Genomic DNA, 27,418 nt, shown 5'->3' with positions numbered 1-27,418 from the left:
ATATTAGAAAGATTATTAATTGCATGTGTAACTTGGAAGGTACTTGCTAGCTATTCTCTATCAATGCTTTCATATTTTACTTACTGTCAAACAAACTTTAGGTGATGGCTAGACTCAATCTATTGAGAACATGCTGAAATGTGGAAAGACCTCCAAAAAAATTGCAGAGAAGGAACTGCCAAAGTTTGAAGTTATATAGCAGTTTGCAAAGAGGTAGATCAAGAAAGTGCTTGCCCAAATATAGTGCTTCCATAGAAAGTGCTTCCAAATATAAAGTACTAAATTAAATGCCCAAAAACAGAAGAGGAAAACACTGCTATGCCCCTAGTTACTACCCATCAGTCATACCAACCATAACAAATTTTAGTCATTGAAGTAGTACAAGTTTGCAGGAATTTTAAAGAAAGTTGAAAATTATATAATATATTGGCTAATTGTCTAGAACAGCAAGTGACTAAAAAGTTAAATCCTTTTTTCAGGACACTGTCTTTTTGCCCATGAATCAGATTATTTGGCTGAAAAAACAAAAGTCAAGAAAGTGATAAATCTTGTATTCCTCTTCCAGTTCAGAAATAAAAATGAGATGGAGAGGATCTATTAATTCTACATCTTCAAAAGGCTTGGTCATCTCCTGATTCAGTTAAACCATTAAGCACAGCCAGTATTTCTTCCATATGACAGAGCAATTTAAGCACCTGATATTTTTATTGCTTTTATTAAAGAAGTGAAGAAGGGTTTCTAATTCAATAGAAAGGAAATCTGTTTTGCGTGTAAATGGATGCTAATTTCCAATCAAATGCAGCTTGCCACAACTTCCAAGATATATATGTTACTTTAGTAATCAAGAAATATATTGTTTACATTTTTCTGTGTTGAAAACACTTAAAAAGCATTTATAAATACATGTAACACTGTAAAAGTTGTTCAACTTAAAGAGACTTTATCTTTTGTATGTCAAGGTGAATCTTCAAGTGTAAAGGTTAAATTTAACCAGAAGTCAGGATTCAAATGAGTTATATTGGGAATGCCATTATGCAGAACCTTAATTGAAATGTAAACATGCAAAAAATGTTAAAAACAAATAATTAGTTTAAGTTTTCCTGATCACTGATTTAAATTGTGATTTATGATCAGTGAATTAAATGGCTTAAATTTAATTAACATGCATAGGGCAGACAAAGGCTGAAGTGTGTATTGTGATAACTGAGAACTTATCACTAGACCAGATCTGAAAGTGAAACAAGCAGAGTTTTCTCTGAGAATCCAAATATTGAACTGCTGTTGTGTAAATTTTAGACACGATCCTCACATTGAATAAAAATATCCTTTTCTTCACCTTCAAATAAAAATATTGACTTTCCAAAGAATTAATCAAATAAATTAAATAATCAAGAAACTATTTTCATTTCCAGTTGCAATGTTATGATAACTCTGTAAAAAGACAAATTAATTATTTTTTTGGTTGTGGATTAGTTAAAATGTGCCCTACAATCTTCTGGACTTCAATGTCAGTAGGTTATCAAATGCTCCAGTTTGTTGGAGATTAAACCAGTGACATCAACCATAGCCTTTTTCTAATTATACAAATAATGTAAGCAGTAAAGCCCTGGATTACACTTCTTCCTAAAAGTAAGCAATCTGCTGTTCTAATTCTGGCTTGCACTAAGCTTGAATCAAATTATATGCATGTTAGACATATCCAGGATAAACACACAATTTCAGAATCAAAAGAATTTCTCGCAATTGCATGTTTCACTCTTTTTCAGAAAGACTCCATCTCAGGAATGTTTATTACTCCTAAGCAAAGCTAGATCAATTTTTAATTAATCATAAAACAGAAATAGCTTTTTTATTTATCACATGCAGGAGGACTTTTTGTTCCTACTCAAACATACTCAACCTTGAAGCTAAATTTCTAACCAGAGATGGCTTACTGAGTCATGTGTCAGCATGATGCAGCAGAAAAGCATAATAATGGATTTTGACATGGGTTTTCGTCAGGGTCATGCTGAATTCTTAGCATCTTGGAAGGCCTTCATCTTCCACGCCTATCTGTAAAATGCATATGTCAAAGACATAACCGGAGCCAATGACTCAAAAAGAAACCACACCAAATCAAGGTAAAAAAACCAGCAGTTACTATGAGCAGGATGAGTAAATATTGAAACAAACTATCATGGGAAGTGGCAGACACTCCATTTCTTACTATTGATAAATCGTGCCTGAATACGTTGCTGGAAAACACATCTTACAAATAACTGTTATTGCAGGGGTACCTATGTGAATCTCTCTGCTTGTTTGCATAGACAACATAAGAAGGCACCACAGTCCCTTCTTTCCTTGAAGTGTATGTAGTAAAGAAATAGTTAAGTGCTGAGTGTCACAGAAATGATCCTGCCACTGGTTCTGCCACTCTTAAGTCAAATGGTTTTCATTTACATCACCATATTTGATCAGGCGTTATGTGCGTGTCTGTGTTCTTGGAAACCTAGTACTGACTGAAGATAAATGATGATGGTAAATATTAGTTTTATATTTGGGAAATTAACATTTGATTAGTAGATATTTAAAAGGAAATCAAGTCTGTCTAAAAAAATGTGTACCTTGCATTAAAGAGGAGGCCTGCTCTTTTCATTTCTATGCAAAGCTCATTAAAGACATTTAGTTAACCACTCATTTCACTCCAGAACAGAGACACCAAAGCAAAACCTACTCAGGAAGGAGATGCTACTAGTTTTTGTGCTGTATTCAGGCCTCACTTTCCAGAATCTTCACCTCTTAATATGTGTAAAATGAATTAGATCACTTTATTAACCTTCAAGGAAAGAATTGGCATTGCAACATAGCACACATGGTTCAAAAAGCCCTTTAGTAGTTACATTTCTCACCTCAAAGTAGAAGAAACTATTATGTAAATCTAGGGGGGAAATGGTGAGGAAAAAGGCAATAAATGTGTATACTTCTAGTTTTCCCATTTACCTGAGGTCATTTAGAAGGTCTGTCATTATTTGCCTCTGTTCTTCATACTTTTCATCTGTGAAATGACAATAGTCATAGGACCTATCTTCATAAAGCTCTTGCAAATCTGTGCATTGAAATATAAGAGCTAAGCAATATCACTATTATACTGCTCTTCAACTAACTCTTGAAAGGAACAAATGCTGAGCTATGCAAATCAAACAGCATTTAAGAAAAATTAAATGATCAATTCTTTTCTCATCCTTTCATCCCAAAAAGTTCCAAAACTACACTGAATGGTCCCAAGGTGTCTGGCACAAAACAGAGTACTTGCAAAGCACTTTGCCCTCTCTGACTGCCCATGAGAAAGTAATCCAGGTTTGTCATGAAAGTGATTCCTTTGCAGTATTTTCTTATGACTTGACTGTGAGGAGTTGACAGCATTTCCCCTGTCAAGGGTTTTCCAGTTCATTCACTTCAGCTTTCTCCGTGTTTTTTTTCCTTTCCCAGGGGTAGTTGGCCCTCAAAGTGTTATTACCTGAAAGTGGATCTTTTGCCCAAGGGGAAAGTAGATCCTCCCCCCTTACCTGAACCTTGGATGGCTCCAGAGGGACTTTCCTGGCTTCACATAACTCCTCTGAAATTTGGTTGGAGAACTCTCCAAGCTAGAAGAAAAGGACATCAAAGATGAAACAAGACAATCTAATGCCACAACAACTATTTCACTACCAGAAATGATCCATCAGTCATATCTGCAGTTTTTTGTGACCATAGAGGAAAAGGCTTTTTTAGGTTATAAGTGCTTATAAAGTGCATAAATGTCATTGTGAATTAAGTGTTTCAGAGCAACAATTTACTACCACACAGCATACTAAACCATTTGGAATGAGTATACTGCTTCCAGGCCAAACACAAGCTCCTTAAAAGCAGAACTGTGTGTTCACACAAAGTCCAGCAGAGCTTCAGATCAGAGTTCAGAGTTCAGAACTGCAAGGAGGCTGCTAGAATTGTATTTAACCATAGTGGGTAGCTCACTATAAAAGATCACCATGGCTTAAATTTGATATATCACTTTTAAATTACAAAGACAGTATCAAGTTATTTCAACAGAGGAATTCATGAGGCTTTGTTTCTTATGGATCTTGCAATGCTGTATTTCCCCCCGCAGTAGTAACTCCAGCTTCTCTCCTTGTGATGAGCCCCCTTCGCCTGCCACAGTGCCACCCATCTCCCCCCACAACCACTCACTATCCCTGTCCTCCAAGCCCAGTTTTGGGGCTGGTTCCCGGCTTTGCTGTGCTGAATTGCTGAGCAGCTTTCATCTGGTGACCGGCCAACAACAGGCCAAACAGAGCAGGCAACTTGCAAGTTTTCTCCCAGGGAGGGTTTCTCTTACCCAGCTGCAATATGCACTAAATTTTAGTACTTAATAACAAAAGGTCTATTCATCTGAGAAATGTGATTAAGATTGGACAGCGGAGTAAAACTTTGTTGTCATGGAACGGAGGTACACAGACACGTGGACAGAGTGATTGCACAGCCCTTATTGCCTTAGAAAACTTGCTTAAAGAATCTGTGTTAATGAAACCCACACAAGGAAATCTGTATTCATCACCTTACACTTTCAAAGAGAAGCTTAGCAAGGTGTTTTTTCCTGATTTGTTTTTGTCCATTTAGACTCTACTCTATGTGGAGGCATGGGCAAATAGGCAAAAATCACAAATACAAAAGAAGGCTGCTATTCTGTACAATACCTGACAAATGACTTTGTGCTGCTGATCCCACACACCAGATGGTATACTGCCATAACCAAAGCTGGTGCTGACATAAATATTGTCCATACTTGCAAATTTTAATTCTTTTCGGATGCAAGACACATACACATTCTTTTTTATCTAGGATGCGTTGTCATACAACTTTGAAACAGGCAAATACCACTAATCAAAATATTGCTCTAGATTTTCAAACATTCTTAATTAGTTTGTATAACTGGGATAGGGACAAAACTAGCTTTTCCTACTTTTTTTTTTTTTTTTGCAATGTGGGGTGATTTTTACTTTTAAAAAATCTTTGATAACATGCTGTGTTTTATGATATGCTTGGGTGGATGTGAGGATAAATTGTAAAGCTGATTTCCCTGAGAACCTTGAGTTCTGCCAAGTTAAATCCTCAGGCTGAGTGGGGTGACTATTAGGAGCAGGAGGTGGCTCTTTTACCTGGTGGTGACACGCAGACCCAGGCTTAGCTGAATGAAAGCTTAGTTTCCAGTAAGATCTCCTTCCCATTAGGCTAGAAGCACATAAACTGGGGGAAGGGAGAGAAGACAGAGGAAAAAGTACATTTTTGGCTGCAGCAAAAATGAGGGGAATACAGAAGAGAGCTCTAACTCCAGACAGATGCTGTAGGCTACTTGTACACTTCATTTTATACAAGTAACTATCTCACAGAAAATCACTGTCAGAAAGCTCACAGAAAGCTGCCCTCCACTGCCAATATCTACCCTGAAATTAACAATTTTACCCAATATTACTAAACAGCTTTTGATTCAGAGGTTTTCCGCTCAGGAGAAAACTTGTCAGTCATACCTGCCCAGGAATGGGGATCTATGTTTTCTCAACTTGGACAAGCTGAAGTGGGACATGGGAATAGGTTTCTCAGAGAGGGTGGAACTAGGCAAGACCCCGAGAAACCCAATCTGATTTCAAAGTTGCATCTGCTTTGAGCAGGGAGGCTGGACCAGATGACCTCTAGCAGTTCCTTCCTATCTTAAGTATTCCACAATTCCCTGACTTTTTTTATAAATGTGTTTCAGCAGAGTTTCTGATTCACGCTAGTTGAGACACAATGTCAACCAGAAATAAGCTACCTATGTTTACTTTAGTTTATAACCTTTCTGTGTGCATGTTTACAATAGCCATCAGTTACAGTATTGCCTACTATTTTTTCCATTACAATTTTCCTTTCACACTCACCTCTGTTAACTCTGTTAACACAGGCAATACCAGTTGTTCACTCTTCCTTTTTTTCTAGACATATTTCAGAATGTTTCAGAAATGCCTGACACTTCCTAATCAAACATCAGCTGAGGCAGATAGCCAGCATGGAATATTTTTGCTCCAACTGTGAAATTTTCACAAGGTTATAAGCAACCAAAACCAGGGACTTACAATGGGAAGTATTCAGTGACCTCAACAAATTACAGTGTTACCAGCCCTTGCAAAATTAATCCCTTGGTTGCTGCTTGAGAATTGATATGGCAAACTAATAATCTGGACCACAAGTTTACATGAGAACATACTTGCTCTCTAACATCACGTACCCACCAGCCATGTACTGTCAGTCCAAACCAAACTGAAAATTAAGTCTGGCTGAAAAAAAAATGTTGATATGCCTTCATCTATATAAAAGCTCTGAATGGGAATGTGCATGACTCACAAGCATTGGTTCAGCTCAGGTGATGTTAGACATTACAGGAGCTTTGCCAAGCATATCACACATATTTTTATCTAACGTACCAAATTGTATTTCCTTCAAAAACAACTGAACTATTCCTGCGCAGTTATGACAGTGTTCAGAAGAGTGAGAGAAGTAGATGACTGCTGGAAACTCATTACCAGAGGTGAATAGGCAAGGTTTGAAAATAGGGTGAGTATTGACTGTATCCTCCCAGTTTCCCACCCAAAAGATCTGTAGAAACACAAAGGTGAAATCATCCTGCAGCTACTGACGGCACTAACCAAACTAAAGAATAAAGAGCACAGATGACCCGATAGCCTCAGTAAAACTATTCATACATACTATCTGAGGACAGGCTTTGATATTTGGCTGGGTCCAAGCCATGGGTCAAATCACAAAACTCATAAGCAACAAAAGGATAAAAGAAAATGTGCTGGTACTGACTATTCAAGACAAAAAAGGTAGCAATGGCCAAAGATGAAAAAGGCAAAGTTGTTCCAATATAAAAAAAACAACCAACTCTCAAAATTTAGTTCTACGAGTTAGGAAAATTCCCCTCTGCATTTCGATTGCCAAAAAAGGAACTACTAAAACCAGACTCAGATTCTTAGTTGGATCTTAATCTTACTATTGTCACCACTCACTCCAGCCTTCATGACATCCTACTGAATACAAACGTGAATACAGAAATCAGCACTAGCGAATCCAGAGAGAGGTATTAATGGATTTATGTGAAGCCAAGAATAACCAGAGAAGATGCCCGAATTGTCATCTCCTTGCAGCTTCTCCCAACGTGTATGATCATAATTATTGTAGCGATGCCAGAAAAACAAGGAGCTATATTTAAACTCCAAAGAAGGTATTTGGAGTTCAAAATGCTAATCATATTTATGTAGAAAGGGAAGGAAACCTCGTAATAACATACATATTAATTTTATTGGCTTATTTGTGTTCATTAAAAGCAGATGCTCTCTGTAGCCAAAAGAACAGGAGCTTACAGCATGAGAAAAGCAGACTTGGCTGGTTAAAGCACAGCAGTTATTTTACCTCACCATGTGTTGTTTTTCAAGCTTCTAGCAGTCAGATGTCTGCCGGAAAAACACGGTCATCTGCGAGGGCACAGGGAGTTGATCAAATAATAAAGGCTTTGTCCGATAAAAACTGATCTAGTTCTAGGGGCAAAAGAGCAAAACTTCTTCCACAGGTTAAAATGGCATTTTATTTCCACCGCTTGGAATGTAGGCTTCCTATTTAAAGTATTTTACTTAATAATACATATAAAACATTGCACTGATTTTTTTTCTGTTTCCTTGAACACAGTAGTTCATACAATAATAAAGTTACAAAAAATCAGCTGAAGGCAGATCTGACATTCTTCTGACATCAAAATTTGCTGCTTTATAAATCTCTTCCCTCTGGTTACTTACTGACATGAATGATAGAGATGTGTGTGTCCTGGGCAAAAAAAATTGGTAACTTAGATACTATCAGGATCTTAGGCAGACTCAGATTTTGCATTTTAAATGTGCGGTAGATCTGAAAAGCCTTATAGCCAAAAATATAGTCCAAGAAAGGAAAAAAATAAAATCAGTTCAGGGAACAGTGATAATGATGGGATGAGTTTACCTGAATGAATAATGGATGGAGGGACATCCATTTTGCCCTGCATTTTTAAAGCTTTTTGAATCAAGCAGGTCATAATACTCTAAAGTGTCATTTACCAGAATTATCCAATACCTTTTTGACTTCAGTAATACCTACCAATGGAACTCTGTTTAGCCTCTTATCAATTAGATCAGCTGTAAATTAGGCTATACTGGCTCCTAAGTGAAAGTACTGGCTGAAATCAATTATACTATATGTACATAACCTGTAACACAGCTGACTACAGCCCTCCACACTTAAAGGCACAAATGGCAGAGGCAATGGACAGGATCTCCCACTTTTCCTTCTTCAGGACCTGGGTGCTGTAATCCTATGCTCAGCTGTTCTGTTTCTAACATGGTGCCTCAAGTAAATGAGGCTTATGCAGACAGGCTGTCTGTCTCTGTAGCTGTCTGTCTCCCCAGGGACTTTGAGTTTCAGCCAAACTTACAGATGAGTGGAAGTCTCAGACATAATGGTAGACCTACAAGCTTCATAAAAATAATCACCTGGGTAAAGGAGAAGTAACAAGCAAATGTTCTGACTGTGGGAAGAAGAACCAAGCAAGTGAACGTGAGCTTTTCAGTTTTACTAGAGATTCCATCTGGACAGGACACCTAGCAGATGCTCCAGTCATATGAAGATCTTCAACTGGAGCTTGTAATCAAGCGCAAAACAAAGATAAAACAAGTTTTCTTGTTTCAGGATTTGAAAGAACTAATTGTTTTTTCAGGACATTGAAATGAGAATAGAAATGAACCAGGAGGCAGAGAGGGTCAGTCTCTACCATATGCTCTTCCATGGTCCCAAACGTTTCTGCTTTATTTAGTGTTACTGCAGGTGGTGACTACAGCAATAGCTTGTGGAAGCTTCCAATTGCAGCAATTTTTTTTGCACAAGATCAAAAGATGCTTCTCTGCTTTATTTGCCAAGTAATCATTTTTCAAAATACTCTTTTCCTCCGCTTTAAAATTGGTCTCAAGTTCTAGACTTGTCAAGTTTTTTTCCAGCTACAATTGAAGTTCAAAGTACAAACTGTTTTGAAATATTTTGATATTATTCTGAATATGTTAATTTTTCTCAGTTCTCCATTTTTCAAAACCCAAGCACGCAGATACCATCAGCCATCCAGATACCACAGGTGTATTGGAAATGAATCCTTATTAGCAGAGACCATAACCTCAACTGAGTACATTGATAAGGATATATCATACATTCTTGAAATTTACTGTTAATAAAAATGTATTCATTTATATACAGGCATTAACTGCTATATTGAAACAGGGATACTATCAAGTGCACAGCTCGGTCTCATAACTTTTGCCAGATCATATGCCTCAAAACATAGCCAAATAAAAAAATATAGTTATTTCAATGAGTCTTGCCCTTTGTACCAATAACAGGGTTTAAAGAGGACTCTCCGGCATCCATTACTATGAAACTTAGCCCAGAGCAGATGCTGATACAGACTTTTACCTCAGCACAAGACACAAGCCAGACCAAGAGAGCAGGACAGTGAATTCCAGTTTCTGCAAACACAAATAAACTTCAGAGCAAACTGTGCTGAACAACATTGCGATCATTTCGCAATGAAATCTAAGGATCAGGAAGAAGAAGAGGAAGGTTCTCTGCAAAATCTGAAATGGGTCAGAGGCTTGCTCTGTGCGAGAGGCCACCCCAGCACTCCCACAGGCCCTGCAAACGAGAAGGCAATACGTGGTCATTATGGAGACACGTTGTTGCATGGGATCGTGCCGGTTTATGGCTGTAACAGAAAGAATGAGCAGCATACTAAACACGATTCTGCATGTAAACGAAATTCTACCCCTATGGTAACCCTTGCTGATTTCAAGATGCATGGTTATAAATAATGGGCAATGTGTCCTTTTATTTCCAGCTCATATATTGCCAAAAGAAATAAGCAGGGAAGCTGCATTCATGTCCAGGGTCACAGCGCCTGTTCCCGACAGATTTTTTCCTTATACCCTTTTTATTTTTTTTCCAAAAGAGACTAATGATAATGGATGGTTGTGCTCATCCCTGTTATTAGTTGAAGCAAAGTCAGAGCAGTTTCAGCCTGGATTAATATGGATCATAAAAGCCTTTGCTAAGTAAGTGTTGTTCACCAAAGTAATATACAATTTTATTTCTTTCCTACATAGTTTTCCTATGTTATTTGGCAACTGCTTGCTAAATGCTAGTAGCAAAATATCTGCTTTAAAAAGGACACTAGCTGGGGGGAAGGTGTCATAGTACCTGTTAGGAGCTTCAGTTTGCTGCTTTATAAAAGGTAAAAATACAACATTAGTTCACATCTCCCAAAGAGTATTTCTTCACATTATCGTGAGGAGTTATAGATCTGTAACCACCTTTTGCAGGAATTTGTGTCCAGAAAACTGTCTGTCCTTTGCAGCCGTGTAACTACACCCACCCCACCCCTCGAGCAAACTCACAGCACCGCTAGACCTAGTGGCTTCATATCAGCCTGGAGGATCCTGCAACACCATGCTCTGGGGTTCCACGTGCTGGTCACAGAATGGGGGCCCATGTCTGGCACCTTGAGTCATATGAGGAGAAAGAGATGCAGAGGAAAGCTGCAGGTGGGGACTGATCTTCTAGACAGGCTTTTTTATTACTTTTATTTTTTCTTCTTTTTTCTTTGCAATGCCCCACCTCCTGTGCTCTCTCCCACTCTATGAGTCCAGGCATCAGGCGCACTGACCTGACAGATCATGTTTAAGACTGACCATTCATGATCTGCCATATCCAGCATGTGGGGTCTTGGAGTGGGAGACAAAATGTGCAGAAGCTCCATGAAAAGTATGAGGGGGAGCAGGAGGTAGGAGCCAATTAAATGAGTCACACACTCAATATGAGACACCTCACAGAACCTCCTCAATCTCCTACCGGTGCTTCATATCCACAAAATGGGTTTGCACTATACCTCCTGAGAAGTATAGCCACTCCAGTGCTGTATCTGTGAACAACTAAAGTCAAGAGGGTGAGATCGCCCATCTTCCTTTCCCTTATGCCTGATATTGCAAATCTAGAGATTATTCACAAATACTTCATATATTGCCATGGGGTAGTATTCAAGTTTTAATAGAAAATCCACTTGCATGTTCTCTCTTTAGATGTTATTTTAGAGTTACTGCAGTAACTCACTATAGCCCATTATACTGCAAAATGAATCTGGTGTTCTAAAAAGCTTTCCTGCTTTTATTTTGGCTATATGAGAGACATATGGTGTCTCAAGAAATAAGTAATGCCTGACTGCATTGAAAATCACCTTTTTAAGTCCATCAGCAAGGTTTATTTGCATGAAGAACTGCATTTTAAAGGTTAGGTTACCTACCTGTTATCATAGAAAAGCTATCGTACTGCTTTAAAAGAGACTGCTCGAGGCCATGACAAATTACTTTCCCAAATGTTCTTACTATTAAAGGCTAAATTCACTGAACCAATAACTTTCTGTTAATTTGTAACATTTTCTCAAGTGCTGCCTTTGGAATAGAAAATGAAAATAAATTATCCTCCCGTGCTTAACAATGCCTTCCTTGCATGTAAATGTGCTCCAGAGACTTGAAGACTGCTTAACAATGTCTCTGGGTGTATTTGAGATCTGCAAACTCTAAGACTTAAAGGACCCTAAAAATCCACAAGGACACACAAGCCACTGACACTTACCTCCGTTGTTTCCAAACTTTTAGATTTCAATGGCCAATCTAGCTCAAAATAAGAATGCATCTCAGAATGTTCATTTACTTTTCATAACACATATGAAACACACCTGTGGATGTGAATACCTCGGTTCAAGCTCTTTCAGTGTTTTAGAAATCATCCAGGACATAAACTGCACGTTCTGTAAGTTATATACAAACTTGATGGCACCAGCACACAGCAAGGAGATCCTTAAAGTAAATCAATTTGATTAACAGAGACACTTAAGATGTATCCGCTGGTCTTTTTCCCATCTTTGGCCTTATGAAATCCTTGAGATAGCAAAGACATCAGAGAGGACTGCAAGTGACAGCCAATCTGCCAAACTGAGGAACTGACGTTTTAGGTACTAAAGAGGCATTTGAGTGGAGAAAGGACAAGAAGTCAGGGCTAAATCAATAAATATAAGTAGTAAAAAGCTTTTATCCTGAAGTATATTCACCTTTAATGAGAACTTCAACTTAACGTTAGCCGTTCTGACTCCCTGTTCAATAAATAGTACTTACCAGCTGGTGGCAGTTCTGAGGACAGAATAGGGAAAGATGGCACTGGCGGACAGGTGGCACTCCACAGCTCTTTGAACATCCCCTCCAGACCTGCAGATCTATAAAACTGAAAATAAGGAGCAATAGAATAGGTTTAAGTGACAGAGAGGAAGAAAAGGCAGTTCTGAATGTCTAAGGATGGGGAGCGAGGAACCGCTTGCCCAAGTAGGGAGTGACTACAATCCTCCCATGTTCCACACATTGGGCTAAAGAATCACTCCCTTATTTTCTTTCTCTTTAGTCTAACGAATAGTATTCATTCCCATGTGGGAGTAAAAAGGAGCCTTTCAGCAGAAAAAAAATAAGAAAAGAGGCTGAGCCCTTGGAGACTAAACAGCCTGGTAAGCAGTGTCCTGGTGGAACAGAAGAGCTGGGCTTAGGGCCCAGCTTCAAACTGCTTGGAAAACAGAGTTGAAAAGAGTGATTACAACTCTCAGGTGACAGTCCTGCTCATCATCTGATATACGCCAAGAGTTTTAAAACCCAAGCCTGCCACTGCCAACCCTGCCAGACCTGCCTTTTGTTCTCCTCATCCCCTGCGGCACTGAAGGATTTGACCCTCCAGTTCCCCAGACAGGACAGCAGTCATGTTCTGCTTCAGGGCGTGCTGAAAGCATTAGAGCCTCGACAGGACCAAGAATTTGTGCCTTGTGTCTCACACCCAAGCCCAGACAGGATCCATGGACCCAGTGTTCTCCGCTAAGGGGCTTGGTCCACTAGGTGTTGTCAAGCTGTTTGGTGTAGACTTTATTCAAAATATAGTGTCAACTACCACTTTCTTCTAAAACATGACTGGGGGAGGAAGAGACACTCTTCCCCCTAGGTACTCACAAATCGGTGTTTAAGTCCTCACGCAGCTTGCTTCCCTGCCTTCCTCTGGGGGTTCAGAGTTCACGCATGCAGGACTGCAGCCCACATCTCCCAGCTCACTGAAGTACCCTAACCACCAGACTGGACTTGGACTGAAACAGAATTAATGCAGGACCGAGAGAGAGGAATCACAAAAAGGAAGATAGCTCTGTAACCCTTTCTAATGCATGTTATCTAATGGCTATAATGTATATAACAAGACCTTAAACTGGAGAGTAGAAATCCTTCTTCTTGTGTGAGCACTATGGCAGAAAACCCTTGCCCTTGCCAAAAGCAGAGTGTAAGAGGAGAGGTGGAGAATATGCCTTTCTTTCAGTACCTCCATTACTCCTCCTAATTAGACCCTAGCCCAACAGTTACACTGCTTGCTCATGAAGGGACTGTAAACTCCCTGAAGCCAAGGTGAATAAGGATCCTGCTTTGGAAAAAAAGGCCTTTAATGATCAATTTAATGATATAACTGTAATAAAATCGCTGTTTTACTAAAAAGAGTTCTTTTTGAAGATACTAGAGGTATTTCTGTATTTGTGGGGGCTTTCAAGAGCACAAGAGAAATATTGTTATTAAAAGCCCTTCTCAAGCCCCATCAGTCTGGCACTGCACAGAACATGAAAACAAGAACTGAAAAGCTTTCACTGTAATAGATAGTTTGGTACAGGGGCAGGAAAACACAGGCAGGATCCTGATGGTTTTGGAAGAAGGAGACAGCTATCAGCAATTCTCTGCAATAAAAATCTCTACTGGTGATGCCAGAAACCTTACATTTGTACAGATTATCAAGAGAAAGGTTTCACGTCCTAATTAATGTACTGTCAGCTTCACACGGCTTGTGCCCATGTATGATCAACAAAGATTTTGGATAGGTGCTGTTTTCACATCAGTACTATTTGGTAGAAGAAAGCTAATTACCGATTGTTCCCATCCAAATTAGATTTTAAAAAAAAATATTCCTTGTAATTTAGTATGTAACAAGTGACAAAAGCACCTTTATCTTGTGAAATAGCACAATGAATGAGATTGCATCATGCCATGAGCAAACCTGTCAACATTCAGTGGGAACGAAGAATTGCTGGGCTTACAACCAGCTGTTTCCAGACTTACAAGAATACTGTGGTTTTGAACTCCTTTCAGACCGTTCGATGCATCCCTTGATCACGATTTCTCTGCAAAGTCTGATTATCGGCAGATGGCCTCTATCTATAAGCTGAGCAGCTCATCTAAGGATCATTACAACTCCCATCAGTTTCTTGAGCATCTGGGCCCTGAGATCTCCAACATAAAAAGCAAATCCCAGTCAGCATTAACAAGAAAAATAACATTGGAAAACAAAATTCTTATTGCCTTAAGTATTAGACACTTCACTGTGATTTGGGTCCTGCCTTCCCCAAAGTAATTATCACTATGTCCAGATCTCATGGCTGGAATGTAAATAACTTGGCTACAAGCAGTCCTGTCACTTTGTACCTACCAGTGCTCCACACTTACTGAGGTCTGAACAAACTGCAATTAAAATTGTTAGTATTTTAAAACCAGTTTAGTTTAAAGAAAGTGTGCAAAATACTCACAGATGGACAGCTACTCCATACGCTACTACAGACAGAGTTTTCATTCCATAAGTAGGTCTTTAAGAAGAATTCAGACTCAACATTTTCAGTTTTGATAGCAGGGGAAGGAGACTAAAAAAGTTATTATTGTCTTCCTCAGACTGTATTGTCAATGTGATCAACTTAAATTTCACCCAATATTTTGATACATCGAGGCAACTAGAAAAGTTTAATGGTTTAGACTAAATGAAGACAACAAACTTCTTTAAACAAATGAATGTTCCAATGGAGGGTCTGAAACCAATCAATGTCGAATCAATAACCTGGAGTTTAAAATTACTTCACTGGTGTATCAGCCAAATGCACAGAAATGTAAAAATCCAACATAAAATAAGAATTATGACTAAAAAGCTCAATTTTTATGATAAGGTAGTGCTCAAAAAGTCTTTGAAATCAATAGCGGTATCACCCACAGCTCACTGGGCTTCAATGTGTATTGAATCACATCTTTAACAGATACTTTGTACCACACTAAATAATTTTAGTTTGCCTGTAGCATGAATTTTAGGACAAGAATGAACCCTTGAGCACTATATTTAGCCATGAACCCTTATATTAAAAACCACTTCGCTATGTGCCCTTGAAAGAAAAGTGTGATTTACAGCAGCTTTAATACGCAAGCCCGTTTGCTGAGAATTATTCTGTAAACCGTATGCCTGGATGACAATAAATCCACAATCTCTGTAATTTGCTAAACTAGCCCCTGTTCAGTTTCAGTCTCTAAATGTAGGGTACTCTAAATTATGGTGGGAATGTAGTGAGAAACTTTGCGGGGGGGGGATTAAATCAGTGTGTAACAGAGGGAAAGAGAAGGGTGTTCTTAGGTTCTCAGCTGCAGCTTTGCCTCTTCCTGACCTGGTCGCGCTTCCCTACTTGCAGCAGCTCTCCCACAGATCCCATGGTCAAGACAAGCCGGGTACACGGCAATTAATTGTAGGTAACCCCTTGTATCGTTTCATAGACTCTCTTGTTTCCACCAAAGCCCCGTTTACTACGGAGCCTCCGTGGGTTTTGATCATTTAATTAACTGGAGGATTGTTTTCCAGAGCTAACACAACGCCGTTTACATTTATCTGCCCCTTACGAACACCCTGCGGTTCCATCTCCGCGCACGGGGAGTTCTGATGCATCTAACGGGGACCGCATCTTCTGCTGCGCCCTCCCGAAAACCCTGCCTCCCCGGTGGCGGCTGCGGAGCCGGGCTGCCTGCCCCAGCCCGGGCGCTGAGGAGCTGCCGGGCGGGCTCGGAGCTGCTTGCCACCGGAGGGGCTGAGCCCAGCCGGGCAGGGGAACCTGCCCTGGCGAGGAGCGGGGCGGAGCGGGGCGGAGCGGAGGGCACTCCCCCCGCGGGGCCGCGGCCCCCCGGGGAGGCGAGGGGCGGAGCGGGGCAGGCGGCGCGCTCCTCCCCCGGGGCACCGACGGCTCCGTCCCGCTGCCGCGGAAGCCCCCGGGAGCGCGTCGGGGGGAAACGGCATTGGGTCCCGCGCTGCGCGGCGGGGGGCACCGGGAGGGCGGAGCAGGAGGGGATAAAACCCCCGGCGCCGCTGTGACCGGGAGTCTCCTGCCTTCCCTCCTCTCCCGCCTTCCCTCCTCTCCCGCCGCCGGTACCGGGCTCCGGGCCTCCGCTCCATCCCCGGGGGCAGCGGGCCAGCGCTGCCTGCGCCCGCGGGGGAGCGCAGCGGAGCCGCTGCCGCGCTCTCGGCGGCCCCCAACTTCCCCCGGCAGCGGCAGCGGCGGCGGCAGCGGAGCGGAGCATGCGGGGCCGCGGCTGGCGGCGGCGGCGGGGCCGGCATCGCGCTCCCCGGACATGAAGCGGCCGCCGGGAGCTCCAGGTAATGCTGCCCGGGTGGGCTCACGGAGCAGATATCCCCGCGGTAGCTGGGGTATGGCGGGCGGGCAGGGTCCGGAGCCGAGGCTGAGAGGGGCCGCCGGAGCCGGGGGCTTCGCTTGGGCGGGCTCGGCGCGGACTAAGTCCGCCCCGAGCCCGCCCAAGCGAAGCCCCCGGCTCCGGCGGCGAGCGCAGCCCGGCAGCGGGCGGGGAAGACCCGGTCCCTACCTCCGCCGCGGAGTGGAGCGGCTGTGGCCGGGCCTGCCCGGGGAAGGCGGTCAGAGACCCCTCGGCGGGTGGGTGGGCGAGACGAGGGGACGGCGCGGTGCCAGTGGATGTCCCCGGACTGATGCCGGCTTAGCCCGCCCGACTGCCGGGCTCGCCGAAACTTTACCGTCCGCCGACCCCCCCGTAGGGATCGGGGGGGCAGTCCCCATCGGAGGACAAGGGGGGACAAGTCCCCCATCTTAGGCAAGGGGGTTTCTCCTAAGTTTAGCCTGTCAGAGAAGCTTTAGGAGGCGGTGAGGATCCTATGCTGGGCAACTAAACTTTCGTAAGATCTGGCATTGCTTGGAGGCTGGTTACTGATGCTGTAACAGGCACTGCCGCTTATCATTGCATTTTTTCTTAATTATTTGCTGATCTCCTTAGCAACTGAAGTCATTTGCAAGGTTTAAGCCAGGGTGCAGCTCGATTTGCAAAGTAACATGGCAAAAAGGATGCATTGTTGTTTCACTAATGCGTATTTCCCTTGTACTCTCTCAAGAGGGATAAGAGCTGCAAGGTGTTGACTTCATGTAGCTGGTACTGCCGTAGACAGACTGCTGATGATTAGTCCAACTCAGGCTCCGTGGTATGTCACCTAGTTGCTCATCTGTGTCTCTGTTTTCTTTAAGCCAAGTGAGTTATCACGGGTGCAAAAAAAAAAAAAAATCTGTCTTCAGAGAAATTCAATCTTTAGTGAGGGATGAGTGGGAGAAGATAGTTTTAGCTGCGTAAGGTTACTAGGACAAATTCATCTTTATTTCAGCACTGTTGAGGTCTGGCCAGGTGCTGGCCAGAGAGACCACTCCATTTGCCAGGCTGACCTCTGGATCAGCTTGCTGCAAAGGTGATGTAAAGCCATTTTTTCATCACTGTTAGGTCCTGCATCAAGCACAGCTTAGCCCAGTTCAGGGATTTAGTCCACTGTATCAAGACATCATCCAGAGGTAGCTCACCAACAGTCTCTGCTCTCTGATCCATCATGTCACTAAATCTCATGGATTATGATGGCTGGGTAATCCAGATCTGCTCAGTCAGAAATGCTGAGCACAGCTGTCAGGCAGATTTGATGCAGAGAGTGCCTTTCCCACGCAGGAGTGCTAAAAGCAGAGTAGAGCCTGGAGGTTGGAGTAAGGTGACCACTAAGGGGATATTTCCTCTGACAGCATCCCACATACACACACACACAAGGAATGGAAGTTTATGCAGACCTTCCTTATAAGTGTAACACTTTAAAAAATTAATTATGTAAGATGCCACTAGTCTGTTTGTAATTAATGGCTCTATCATGTACTTAAGCAGGATTCATAAAGTTATGATTAAAAGCATGAATAATTGTATAATATTGTTGTTATAAATTAATAAAACCTCATTTTACCAGTCACTTTTTCTTCCAAGTTCATGAGGAAAGCTTTGTCAAATGCCACGCCAAAAAAAAAAAGGCCTGTGAGGAAACATTGTTAACACCTGAGCCATCACTGTTTTATTTCATGTATTAATATTTAACTAATACAGCCCTGATTCATCTGATATGTAGACTGGTAAGAGGAGGAGAGCAACTGTGTGGGCATTGGAAGTCAATGGGAAGGTGCAAAGGTGCATGAGTGACTTGTGGGCTGGCAAGACTGGGCGACAGGAGTCAGAGGAGACAGTCACAGGAGACGTGGCACAAGGGAAAGAGCTAGGAGATGTAGAAATGGTGTGGACCTTCTGGAGGGTGGACTGAGATCTTTAATATTTTCCAGTGTTTGAGCTCTCTAGAGGCTCAACAGTATTTCTGCAGCAGTACGGGGTGTGTGTGTGCAAATACTTGCATTTTCACTGTGCAGAAAGTGCCAGCCAGATGTGGGACTTGGACATTGCATCACCAATGTACAAGATGTTATTCCTGCTTATCGATCCAGTTTGTTTAACATTGAAAAGACTAATGGTAGCATTTGCAAAGGCATTCAGGTGACTTGTGATCTCCAGTCCAGTTCACTACTTAAATTAAGAGATGTGCCACATAAAGTCTCAAATGAACTGGGAGGGATAGCTTGGTGTACAGGTTTCCCTGGAAGAAACAGCAATAAGCCTGAAGGTACCTACAGAAGAGAAAGCTGGTGTAGAGATTATTAGTGTAGCATTAGTGGGAGAGAGAGCCCAGAGAAAGTGGCAATGAGTACTTAGGACATTAGCTGATCTTGCAGTGATAACTGATGCTGAGGTTGTTTATGGTTGCCCAGCATTCCCCTTCTCCATAAGCAGCTCTAGGTGCTCATTACTAAAAAAAAAAAAAAAAAAACAAAAAAAAAAAAAAAAAACCCAACAACAAAACCCAACAAACACACATATTAAAAAGATCAAAACCAAGAGCCACATCCTCAACTTCTCTAGGAGTTGATCTGTTCCTGACAACAAGAGGATATTCCCTATGATATGAGGATATGTACTGTGTTTCTTCTCACACAGTTAAGAAGTATGTGCACCATTACTGCACAGATGATTCATCTCAGAGTACTGTGTTTTTGGCAGTGAACTTAAAATATCACACTTTAACACCACAAAGAAATTATTTCTTTGAAAAGAATTCAAGTACAAAACTCCCAACCATACCCTTCACTTTACTATAAATCAAAAAAGCTATTTACCCAGCTCATTCAGAAATAATGGTGAAGTACTTAGCCAAAGTCTGTTGGCACGTTAGCTGATAGTATTTAATAGCCATATCTCTCTTGAGAAAATATGTAATATTGAAGTTTGTAAAATAGTACGTTTCTAAGACCTGAAGTAATGTTATTGAGATGAAACAAAATGCCACGTTTTAATATAAGGCTGATTGTAGGTTTTATTCTTCCTTGCCACTTAACATGTACACATTACTGACCCAGAAGTGTTTATGCAGTCATTTTGAAGAAGTTCAAATGATCACATAGGTTATAAATATTTATGTTAATCATGCTTGACTTTGGAGACCCTCCTGTGTAATTTATGCAGAAGTTTTGGGGAACACAGGTTGAGGGGCAAGTTGCAGCTCAATGGTCCTGCTCTCCAAAAGGGCAGAGAACCTGCTGGGAATGTAAGCACTGCACTGTGAGTTGGGCATGGCAAAGAAGGTTTCTGCTTGTCAGGGTACTCTCAGAATAGCCTTGTGTGGCCTGTGGTACAATTATGATGTCTGTAATTTGGATTTGTCTTGCCAGGCAAGGCAAGTTATCTGAAGTTATCTGAAACGGTTCTCGTTTGGCAACTTCAATGAGCTTTGGAAATGCAGAACCCAGTTTGTAGCCCTTGCAGAGTGTTTTTGCTCCTTAGAACTCAAAGGTATTATGCTGATTTACACCAGCCACTGATCTGCCCTTGGGATTTGGTAGCAGACTAGCTCAGAGTATCTGGTGAGATAATTGTAGGTATGGACAGAAACAAATGTGCAAGACTATTTACTGGATTAAACTTGGTAACCCTTCCAAAACTGTGCATGGACCTAGTATGTCCCATTTGGATTATCTCCAGGATCGCAGTTATAGTCAACATAGGAACTGATTTTTGAAAGTGCCATTCATCTTTTTGCAAGTGCGGTTACATTAAAAATTATGCTGCATAGGTTGCAACATCAGGCATTCAAATAGTGGGAAAGGCAACCTATGCAACAGCAGTTTGTCTTGCATTTTGCAGATGCTTTATAATTCAGTTGTCACACACATGGTTTTATGGTATGCAGTTTTCAGATACCTTGCTTCATGCAGTACACTAACTAAATGAGCAGTTATTAAATTCTTTTTTCATCTGTCAGTGTGTTTCCATTGTGTCTTATGTTCTACATGCCATACAAATCCACACTGAGGTACAAAATTATTTCCTGATGGTCATTTCTATAATGCTTTCATAGGTCTCACCCTCTAGAAGAACTTGTATCTATTAATTGTTGCCATAAAAGACTAGCTAGCTAGCAAAACCAACTAAGTTAGGTGCTGAGGACTGGTTAAAAAAATAACTCCGCTGGGTTCCTAACTTCCCACTGAAAACCCCATGCAGTTAGATACTTCAGTAGCATCTTAAAAGCCTAGAAAACTTTATAAATCTTGATACTAAGCTTTTATTCTAATCAATTAATTTATTTTTACAATATTCCTATAGTTAAGATCATGTTGCTATATCCCTTTTGTAGACAGGGAAGCAAGGAGAAGCCTTTATAGTTAGAAGTGCCAGCTTAAGCCATAGCATTTTGACTCTCGTCTCAGCGCTTCTTGAGATCAGTTCTTCCCAAACTTAATACACAGAGGTTCCTTATTTTCTAAGTGTCAAGCTGGTGACTGCAATATGTTCTTTATTTTCTAACAGTCACCAGTTCACATAATTTGCCTGATCTCACAGGAATTCTGTGGCAGAGGCTAACATATGCTCCAGCTCTCAGATACAGGCATTTACTGAGCTCTTGATGTAATCACCCTTTATTTTCCCTGTTCTTCCTCAGATCCTGTGCACAGTGTGAGGAAAGGTTTTGGGGAAAAAAAACCTAAGCAATCGTGTAACTAAGGACTGTATATAAAATCCAAAATGGCACAGAAAACCTTAATTCTGACACTTTAATTTTTGAGCGCTTGACTTGGCAGTCCTGCCATTCTCTTAATATAGTTTTTGGGAATACAAACATTTAAAGCCAATGTATATGTAAATTCTTGTGAAAGGTGAGTTCTCCCATCCTGCTGCCTTCTTCTTTTAATGGGTCATCAGAAGGTGCAGCTCTTTAGATTCATAGCACATCATCTACCACTTGACTCAAGAGTAGAAGATTTGTCAGCAGAAGACAGCAGCCTGCCAGATTGGCAGGCTGGGTTGAGAGAGTTAGAGAGGAGGGGAATAAGGAACTGAGGGGGAGTGGAAATTAGTGCATTTCACATATATTAATTAATTGCATAGATAATCTTAGATTCATAAGTAGCAGATGCAAATTCTCCAGAGAAGTGTGTTCTAAGGTTCATTTCCTGAAACTCTTCCCTCTCTTCTGCTTAACCCTCTTCTTGCCCTTTACACCCTCCCCATCTGCTTTGCCAGTCTCATATGCCTTAACTGACTTCTGCATCCTCAAGCTACCTCCTCTTCGGTTGGTTCATTAGTAACGATGATGATGCTCCATTAGCATCCTCCTCCCCTGGTTTTGCCCTTCCTTCCCTATGCATCTCTTATCCTCCTTTGCCCTCTCTCCCCTTCTTTGGCTGCTTCTCTACCCTGCTGTCCTCCACCCTTTAGGTCTTGATTTTCATGCTTTTGTACTCAAGACTCATCCTTTCTTCATCCATCTTGCCTCATCAGAGAATACAACTTCTCCTTTTATTCTACTCCTTTCCATCTGAGGTTGTTTCTTTCTACTCCTCCCTGCTACCCAGAGGCAGTCTCCCAGCTCCTGGCTATAGCCACCATCAGCAGCACAGAGCAGACATTGCGGGGTTTGTCCTGCCCAGATACTGTACCGACAGGTGGGTGAGATTGCAGAAATGAGTATGAGGTTAATATGTGGGAGCGGAATACTGCGTTTGAGCTGTGAAGGGGGGGGTTAATCAATGCATATGGATTCACCTGGGAATTTACTGACAAACTCTTAACAGGTATCCAGGGAGGGCAAGCGTTGAACAGAAATGTTCATTACTCTGCTAAGTATGTGTACATTTTCTTAGGAGATGGCAAAAAGCAGATCCCTTGGCACAGAATCACCCCTGCCAAATGTTACGTCCCTGCTTCAAACCACAGTGACATTAAAGTATTCTCAGAAAGGGGTATGGTTGGTTTTCTTCTTACTATTTAAGTATGAGCAAAATATTTTTTTCCTTTACTAAGTTTTGAGAAATGGCTGACTCATTCTTACTGAAAGTTTCCAAAACTTGCGCCTGAGGTAGGCACCAGGCATAGAAGATTTCCTCCTCAACAGTTATTTTGGCAAAGGTAGAAGTAGCAGAATACAAAATATTCCAATTGGACATCTTGAGTAACTTTAAAAATAGGCTGTTGCTACCTGAACTATCAGTAACTGAATTAAAAAAAAAAAAAGGGGGGGGGGGTTTGTAGAAAAAAAAAGGAAAGAAATTCATATGACATTTAAAGCTAAGTAATCTGAGAAAATTCTTTACTTGAAAATGTGTGACATTTTCTGATTGGGAAGAAACACATGTTGTAACTGCTCCCCACTAGACAAGAAAATAGCATTTTTGGATGAGGCTTTTTCTTCCCTGTACCAGGAGTTTTCTATCTGGGTTGGTTTGGAAACAGGTAGGGGACATCATTGCCCTGTCATGTTCCACAGAGGAACAGTTCTGATTTATTTTTTTTATGAACTGTCAGAAATTGCATTTTTTGATCCAAGACTGAATAATAGTTGCATTGTTTTGAAGAGAAAAAATATCATATCTGTAGTGTGAGTATTTACACACGGGTGCAGAATTTCATGTTTACATAAAACCGATGTTAAGCTTACATCACCTAAGAACAACTAGATTTTATAATTAACCGTATGAAACATCAAGGATTAATTCCCCGTATTTTTCAAAAGGCATGCATAAGAAATCAGGCAGGGTATGAATCGTAAATGTTAATGTGCTGTACGTCTGTATCCCTCTTTTGACAGCGATTAGTGCAAAGCTAACTGCACATATAATCTGTGGCAAGGAGCACTGGGAGACAGCTAAGAGACAGCGACAATGTCTTTAAACTGGCGAACAATTCCTACTCGACTTGGAGTTTTTAAAGTGAACTGCAAAGGACTGGCATGCCTCTTGGTCTTCACAGTGAGCGTTTGTGGCAGTGCCCCGGGGATGTGTCCAACAACCTGCATCTGTGCCAGTGATATTGTAAGCTGCACCAATAAGAACCTCTCTCGGGTGCCAGGAAATCTTTATAAATGTATGAAAAGGCTGGATCTGAGTTATAACAGAATTGGGTTTTTGGAGCCTGAATGGGTTCCAGCTCTGTTTGAGAAACTGAACACTTTAATAATCAATCATAATAGCATTAGCAGCATTATCACTGGGAGCTTTTCCACAACCCCAAATCTGAAGTACCTAGACTTGTCATCCAACAGTCTGAAGACGCTGGGCAGCCCTGTGTTTCAGGAGCTAAGGGCACTGGAGGTTCTCCTGCTGTACAACAATCAGATAACACAGATAGAGTCTTCAGCCTTCGGAGGATTGTACAAATTGCAGAAACTGTACTTAAGCTATAACTTGCTCTCGCATTTCCCGCTGGACTTGTACACTGGAAAACATAAACTGACAGACCTTGTGTTGCTGGACATTTCCTTTAATCACATCCAGTCAATGCCTATTCAGCGCCTGAGTTCAGTGCCGGCCAAACATCTTAGTGGAATTTATCTTCATGGCAACCCGTTTTATTGTGACTGTATGCTGTACTCCATGCTAATCTTCTGGTATCAAAGGCACTTCAGCTCGGTGGTGGACTTCAAAAACGAGTACACCTGTTTGTTGCGATCAGACCCAAGAGGTTACAATAAACTGCCTTTACTGCACGACAACTTTCTGAATTGCTCTGAAAGCACCGTCAACAGCTCATTCCAAGCCTTTGGGTTTATTCACGATGCCCAGGTTGGTGACAGGCTGATTGTGCACTGTGACAGCCGAATCAGCGATGCGGGCACGCACTTTGTCTGGGTTAGTCCGGACAACAGATTGCTGGAGCCAGACAGGGAGACCGACAACTTTAAGGTGTTTCGTAACGGCAGCCTGGAGATAACGGATGCCCAGCTAGAGGACTCAGGGCTGTATTCCTGCATCGCAATAAATAAGAAAAGACTACTAAATGAAACCATAGAGGTTAGAATAAATGTTAGCAATTTCACAGTGAACAGGTCCCACGCTCATGAAGCATTTAATACAGCTTTTACCACCCTTGCTGCCTGCGTAGCCAGTATTGTTTTAGTACTGCTGTATCTCTATCTGACCCCCTGTCCGTGTCAATGTAAGGCGAAAAGGAGGAAGAGGAAGCTGAACCAAAGCGCTGCCCACTCATCCATACTGAATTCCACACCGTCGCAAGAGCTGCCAGCTGACGAGAAGAAGGCTAGCAGTGGTAAACGGGTGGTTTTCCTGGAACCCGTGCACGAACCAAAACACAGTCAGAATGGGAAAGTAAAACTGTTTCCTAATGACAATATCATTGCTGAGAGTATCTTAAAAACTACTCGAACAAAATCTGACTCCGATTCTGTCAACTCCGTGTTCTCAGATACACCTTTCATGCCATCAACTTAGTTTGCTGCCTGTGTTTGTATCGTGCAGTTAGATTTCTGAATACCTCCTTTGCTTGTAGCAACCATCAGGAAAAACAAATAAAAAGAGAGAAAAATGTCTTAAAAACAGTATCTATTGTCAGTCCTTGCACTGCGTCTCCTTTCTTTGTGAGTGCAGGGCCATGCGACAGTGATATCTTGTTCGGGAAAAGCAAACAGCCTGGCATTCATGTGAATGTCTTCAACGCAAGCTTTAGCCTTGGCTTTTACTTTCTGGTCCATACACAGCAATTTCTCATGCATGTTTAGAGGCGCTTTCAGTGCATGCAGCTGACTCTTCAGAGGCAGAGGCTGACCCCTATAAAACATTCTCAGTTGTGCTGATAACTCAGCTCCTCTGCAGTGAGCACAGAAGAAAACTCAGATGGCTACTGAGAAAAATGCCCAGGCTTCCTGCAATTCCTTTCACAGGCTCATAAAATCTTTGCATTAAAATCACTAGGGGAAAAAAGTCATGAGTTTTCTTGGACTGATCAGAACAAAAAGATTTGATTTGCCACCAGGGTGCCTAGCAGCACTGGATAAATGTTTATGGCCTTCAACCAATAATGTATTTGCCAGTAACTGCTTGAAAACTTTAACTGGGGGGCATTGTACTCATTTTATTCAAAACTTAGTCATGGGATTAGTCACGAGAAGTAAAGTGGTTGTATTTGTTTATAACTATTGAGACATAATGAAAACAGGTAAAAGTTAACACATTACCTTTGCAATTGCCTGAGTCGAGGAAAGAAAGCTGTCAGTCATGAGGACTCAAGCTAATCAGCAGTAACCCATTAAGCTGCAATAACTGGATTGATTGTAATCAGTTGTCTTAACCTCCGCTGCTCGCTGGACGCTTGGCATCACATGTGGTGATCAAGCCTGACACTATCACCGGGGCTCAAGCTTCATCTTAGGGGTGGGTGGCTTCTCTTCAGAGGTAACTTCACAAAATAGGGGGAATATTTCAATTAATCCTTTCAGTGGCACATGGTTCCAGCAGTCTTATAAAGTTTGCTTCCTAAAGATTTTTCTTAAAAGAGGAAATACAGTATTTGAACAAATTCATGAAAAATACAGAAGACTTTACGCCCTGTGAATTCAGAAAGCACAACTCTTCTATAGACTTGGCCCTTAGCTTGTATGTGCTGCTTCCTTCCTTGCCCAATTGTATCATTGTCAAAGTTTATGAACCTGCTAAGACTCGCCCGGACTGGTCATGCAACATAGGTTGCGTGAAGTGTTGTGTTATTGTAATGAGCATACCCTTATATTTGCTATTTCTTTTTCTGTAATATCTGCGTTGGTTTTTTTAAGCTTACTTACACTGGGACTGAGCTGGACTTTGCCAATCTTCCTCACATTGATTAGTGCCAACTACAAAGGAGTTTTGCAAGGAATTACAGCTTACCGAAGAAGAGTAATTGGAGCATGTCTGTCTCATTCTCTCTTTGGGGAATATACTGAAAGGGTAAAGGATAAACAAAGTCAGAATCAAAGGGCTAAATGGTATGGCAACTGTAATTTATTTTTGAGAGGCTTACTGTAACAGCCACTTGCCATATTTTGTGATTTCTTTTGTTGTCTCGTCATGCTAAAGCTTCTATCATCTGGCTGAGCCAAAGCTATCAACAATTGATTTGCTATGGAGAAATCCTGATGTTGCTGTGATGTGCACAAATTATGTGGAATTAGAAAACTGCTGGAGATGTTCATTCAGATATTCAGGGAAACAGAAGATGGAAATTCTTTTTCTAGGCAGAGGATAATAAATATTTAGGAGAGAAAAATCACCAGGGGTTTGGGTCTTTTATTTGTATATTTATCTGTGTAAATTTAAAAATAGCTTCTGCTATCAAGCAAGTCCTTTCATAAAGCTCTTTTTCTCTTTTATCTGTATGCATGCATTAAAACAAAATCCTCATGTTTATATATAAGGTATGATGGAAAACCAGTGATTGTCTTTGCTAAAATCAGTGATATAGTAGGGTCATCTGTCAATGAGGCAAAGGCCTGACTTTTAAGACACTGTCTCCTTCTCAAAGATTTTTTTATTGAAAAGATTCAACTAAGCTGCATGATCTAGGGCTGTGCCACATGTGTGGTGGGTGGGTGTTGTTGCAATGGGTGGGTGATTGCCTCCATGTTGTGCAAGGAGGCGATGCAGTGATCCGGAGCCAAAGGGCTGAAACAGTGGTGAGGCAGAGTGGAAAACAGAGACACAAATACTCCGCGGAAAGTTGTGCAGATCGGTTATAGCTCTGGGCAGATA

General features: G+C 41.5%; 2 protein-coding genes across 2 annotated transcripts in view; both read left to right on the top strand.

Moving 5' to 3' along the window:
- The window catches only part of SLC38A2 (solute carrier family 38 member 2), a 350,401-nt gene that overhangs the window by 15,018 nt on the left and 307,965 nt on the right, over nucleotides 1–27,418 (top strand). The gene's annotated exons all lie outside the window — the stretch shown is intronic.
- Nucleotides 16,220–25,204, top strand: AMIGO2 (adhesion molecule with Ig like domain 2). The gene is made up of 2 exons (XM_075491604.1): nucleotides 16,220–16,629; nucleotides 23,488–25,204. The coding sequence occupies exon 2, from the start codon at nucleotides 23,561–23,563 to the stop codon at nucleotides 25,124–25,126; it is 1,566 nt and encodes a 521-aa protein (XP_075347719.1). The 5' UTR covers nucleotides 16,220–16,629; nucleotides 23,488–23,560; the 3' UTR covers nucleotides 25,127–25,204.

Source organism: Mycteria americana, chromosome 1 (assembly GCF_035582795.1).
Source record: "Mycteria americana isolate JAX WOST 10 ecotype Jacksonville Zoo and Gardens chromosome 1, USCA_MyAme_1.0, whole genome shotgun sequence".
Classification (NCBI taxonomy): domain Eukaryota; kingdom Metazoa; phylum Chordata; class Aves; order Ciconiiformes; family Ciconiidae; genus Mycteria; species Mycteria americana.
This window is presented reverse-complemented; position numbering and strand designations above follow the sequence as displayed.

Excerpts from the sequence above, each read along its gene's own strand:
- AMIGO2 (XM_075491604.1), top strand. The coding sequence starts at position 23,561 with ATGTCTTTAAACTGGCGAACAATTCCTACTCGACTTGGAGTTTTTAAA.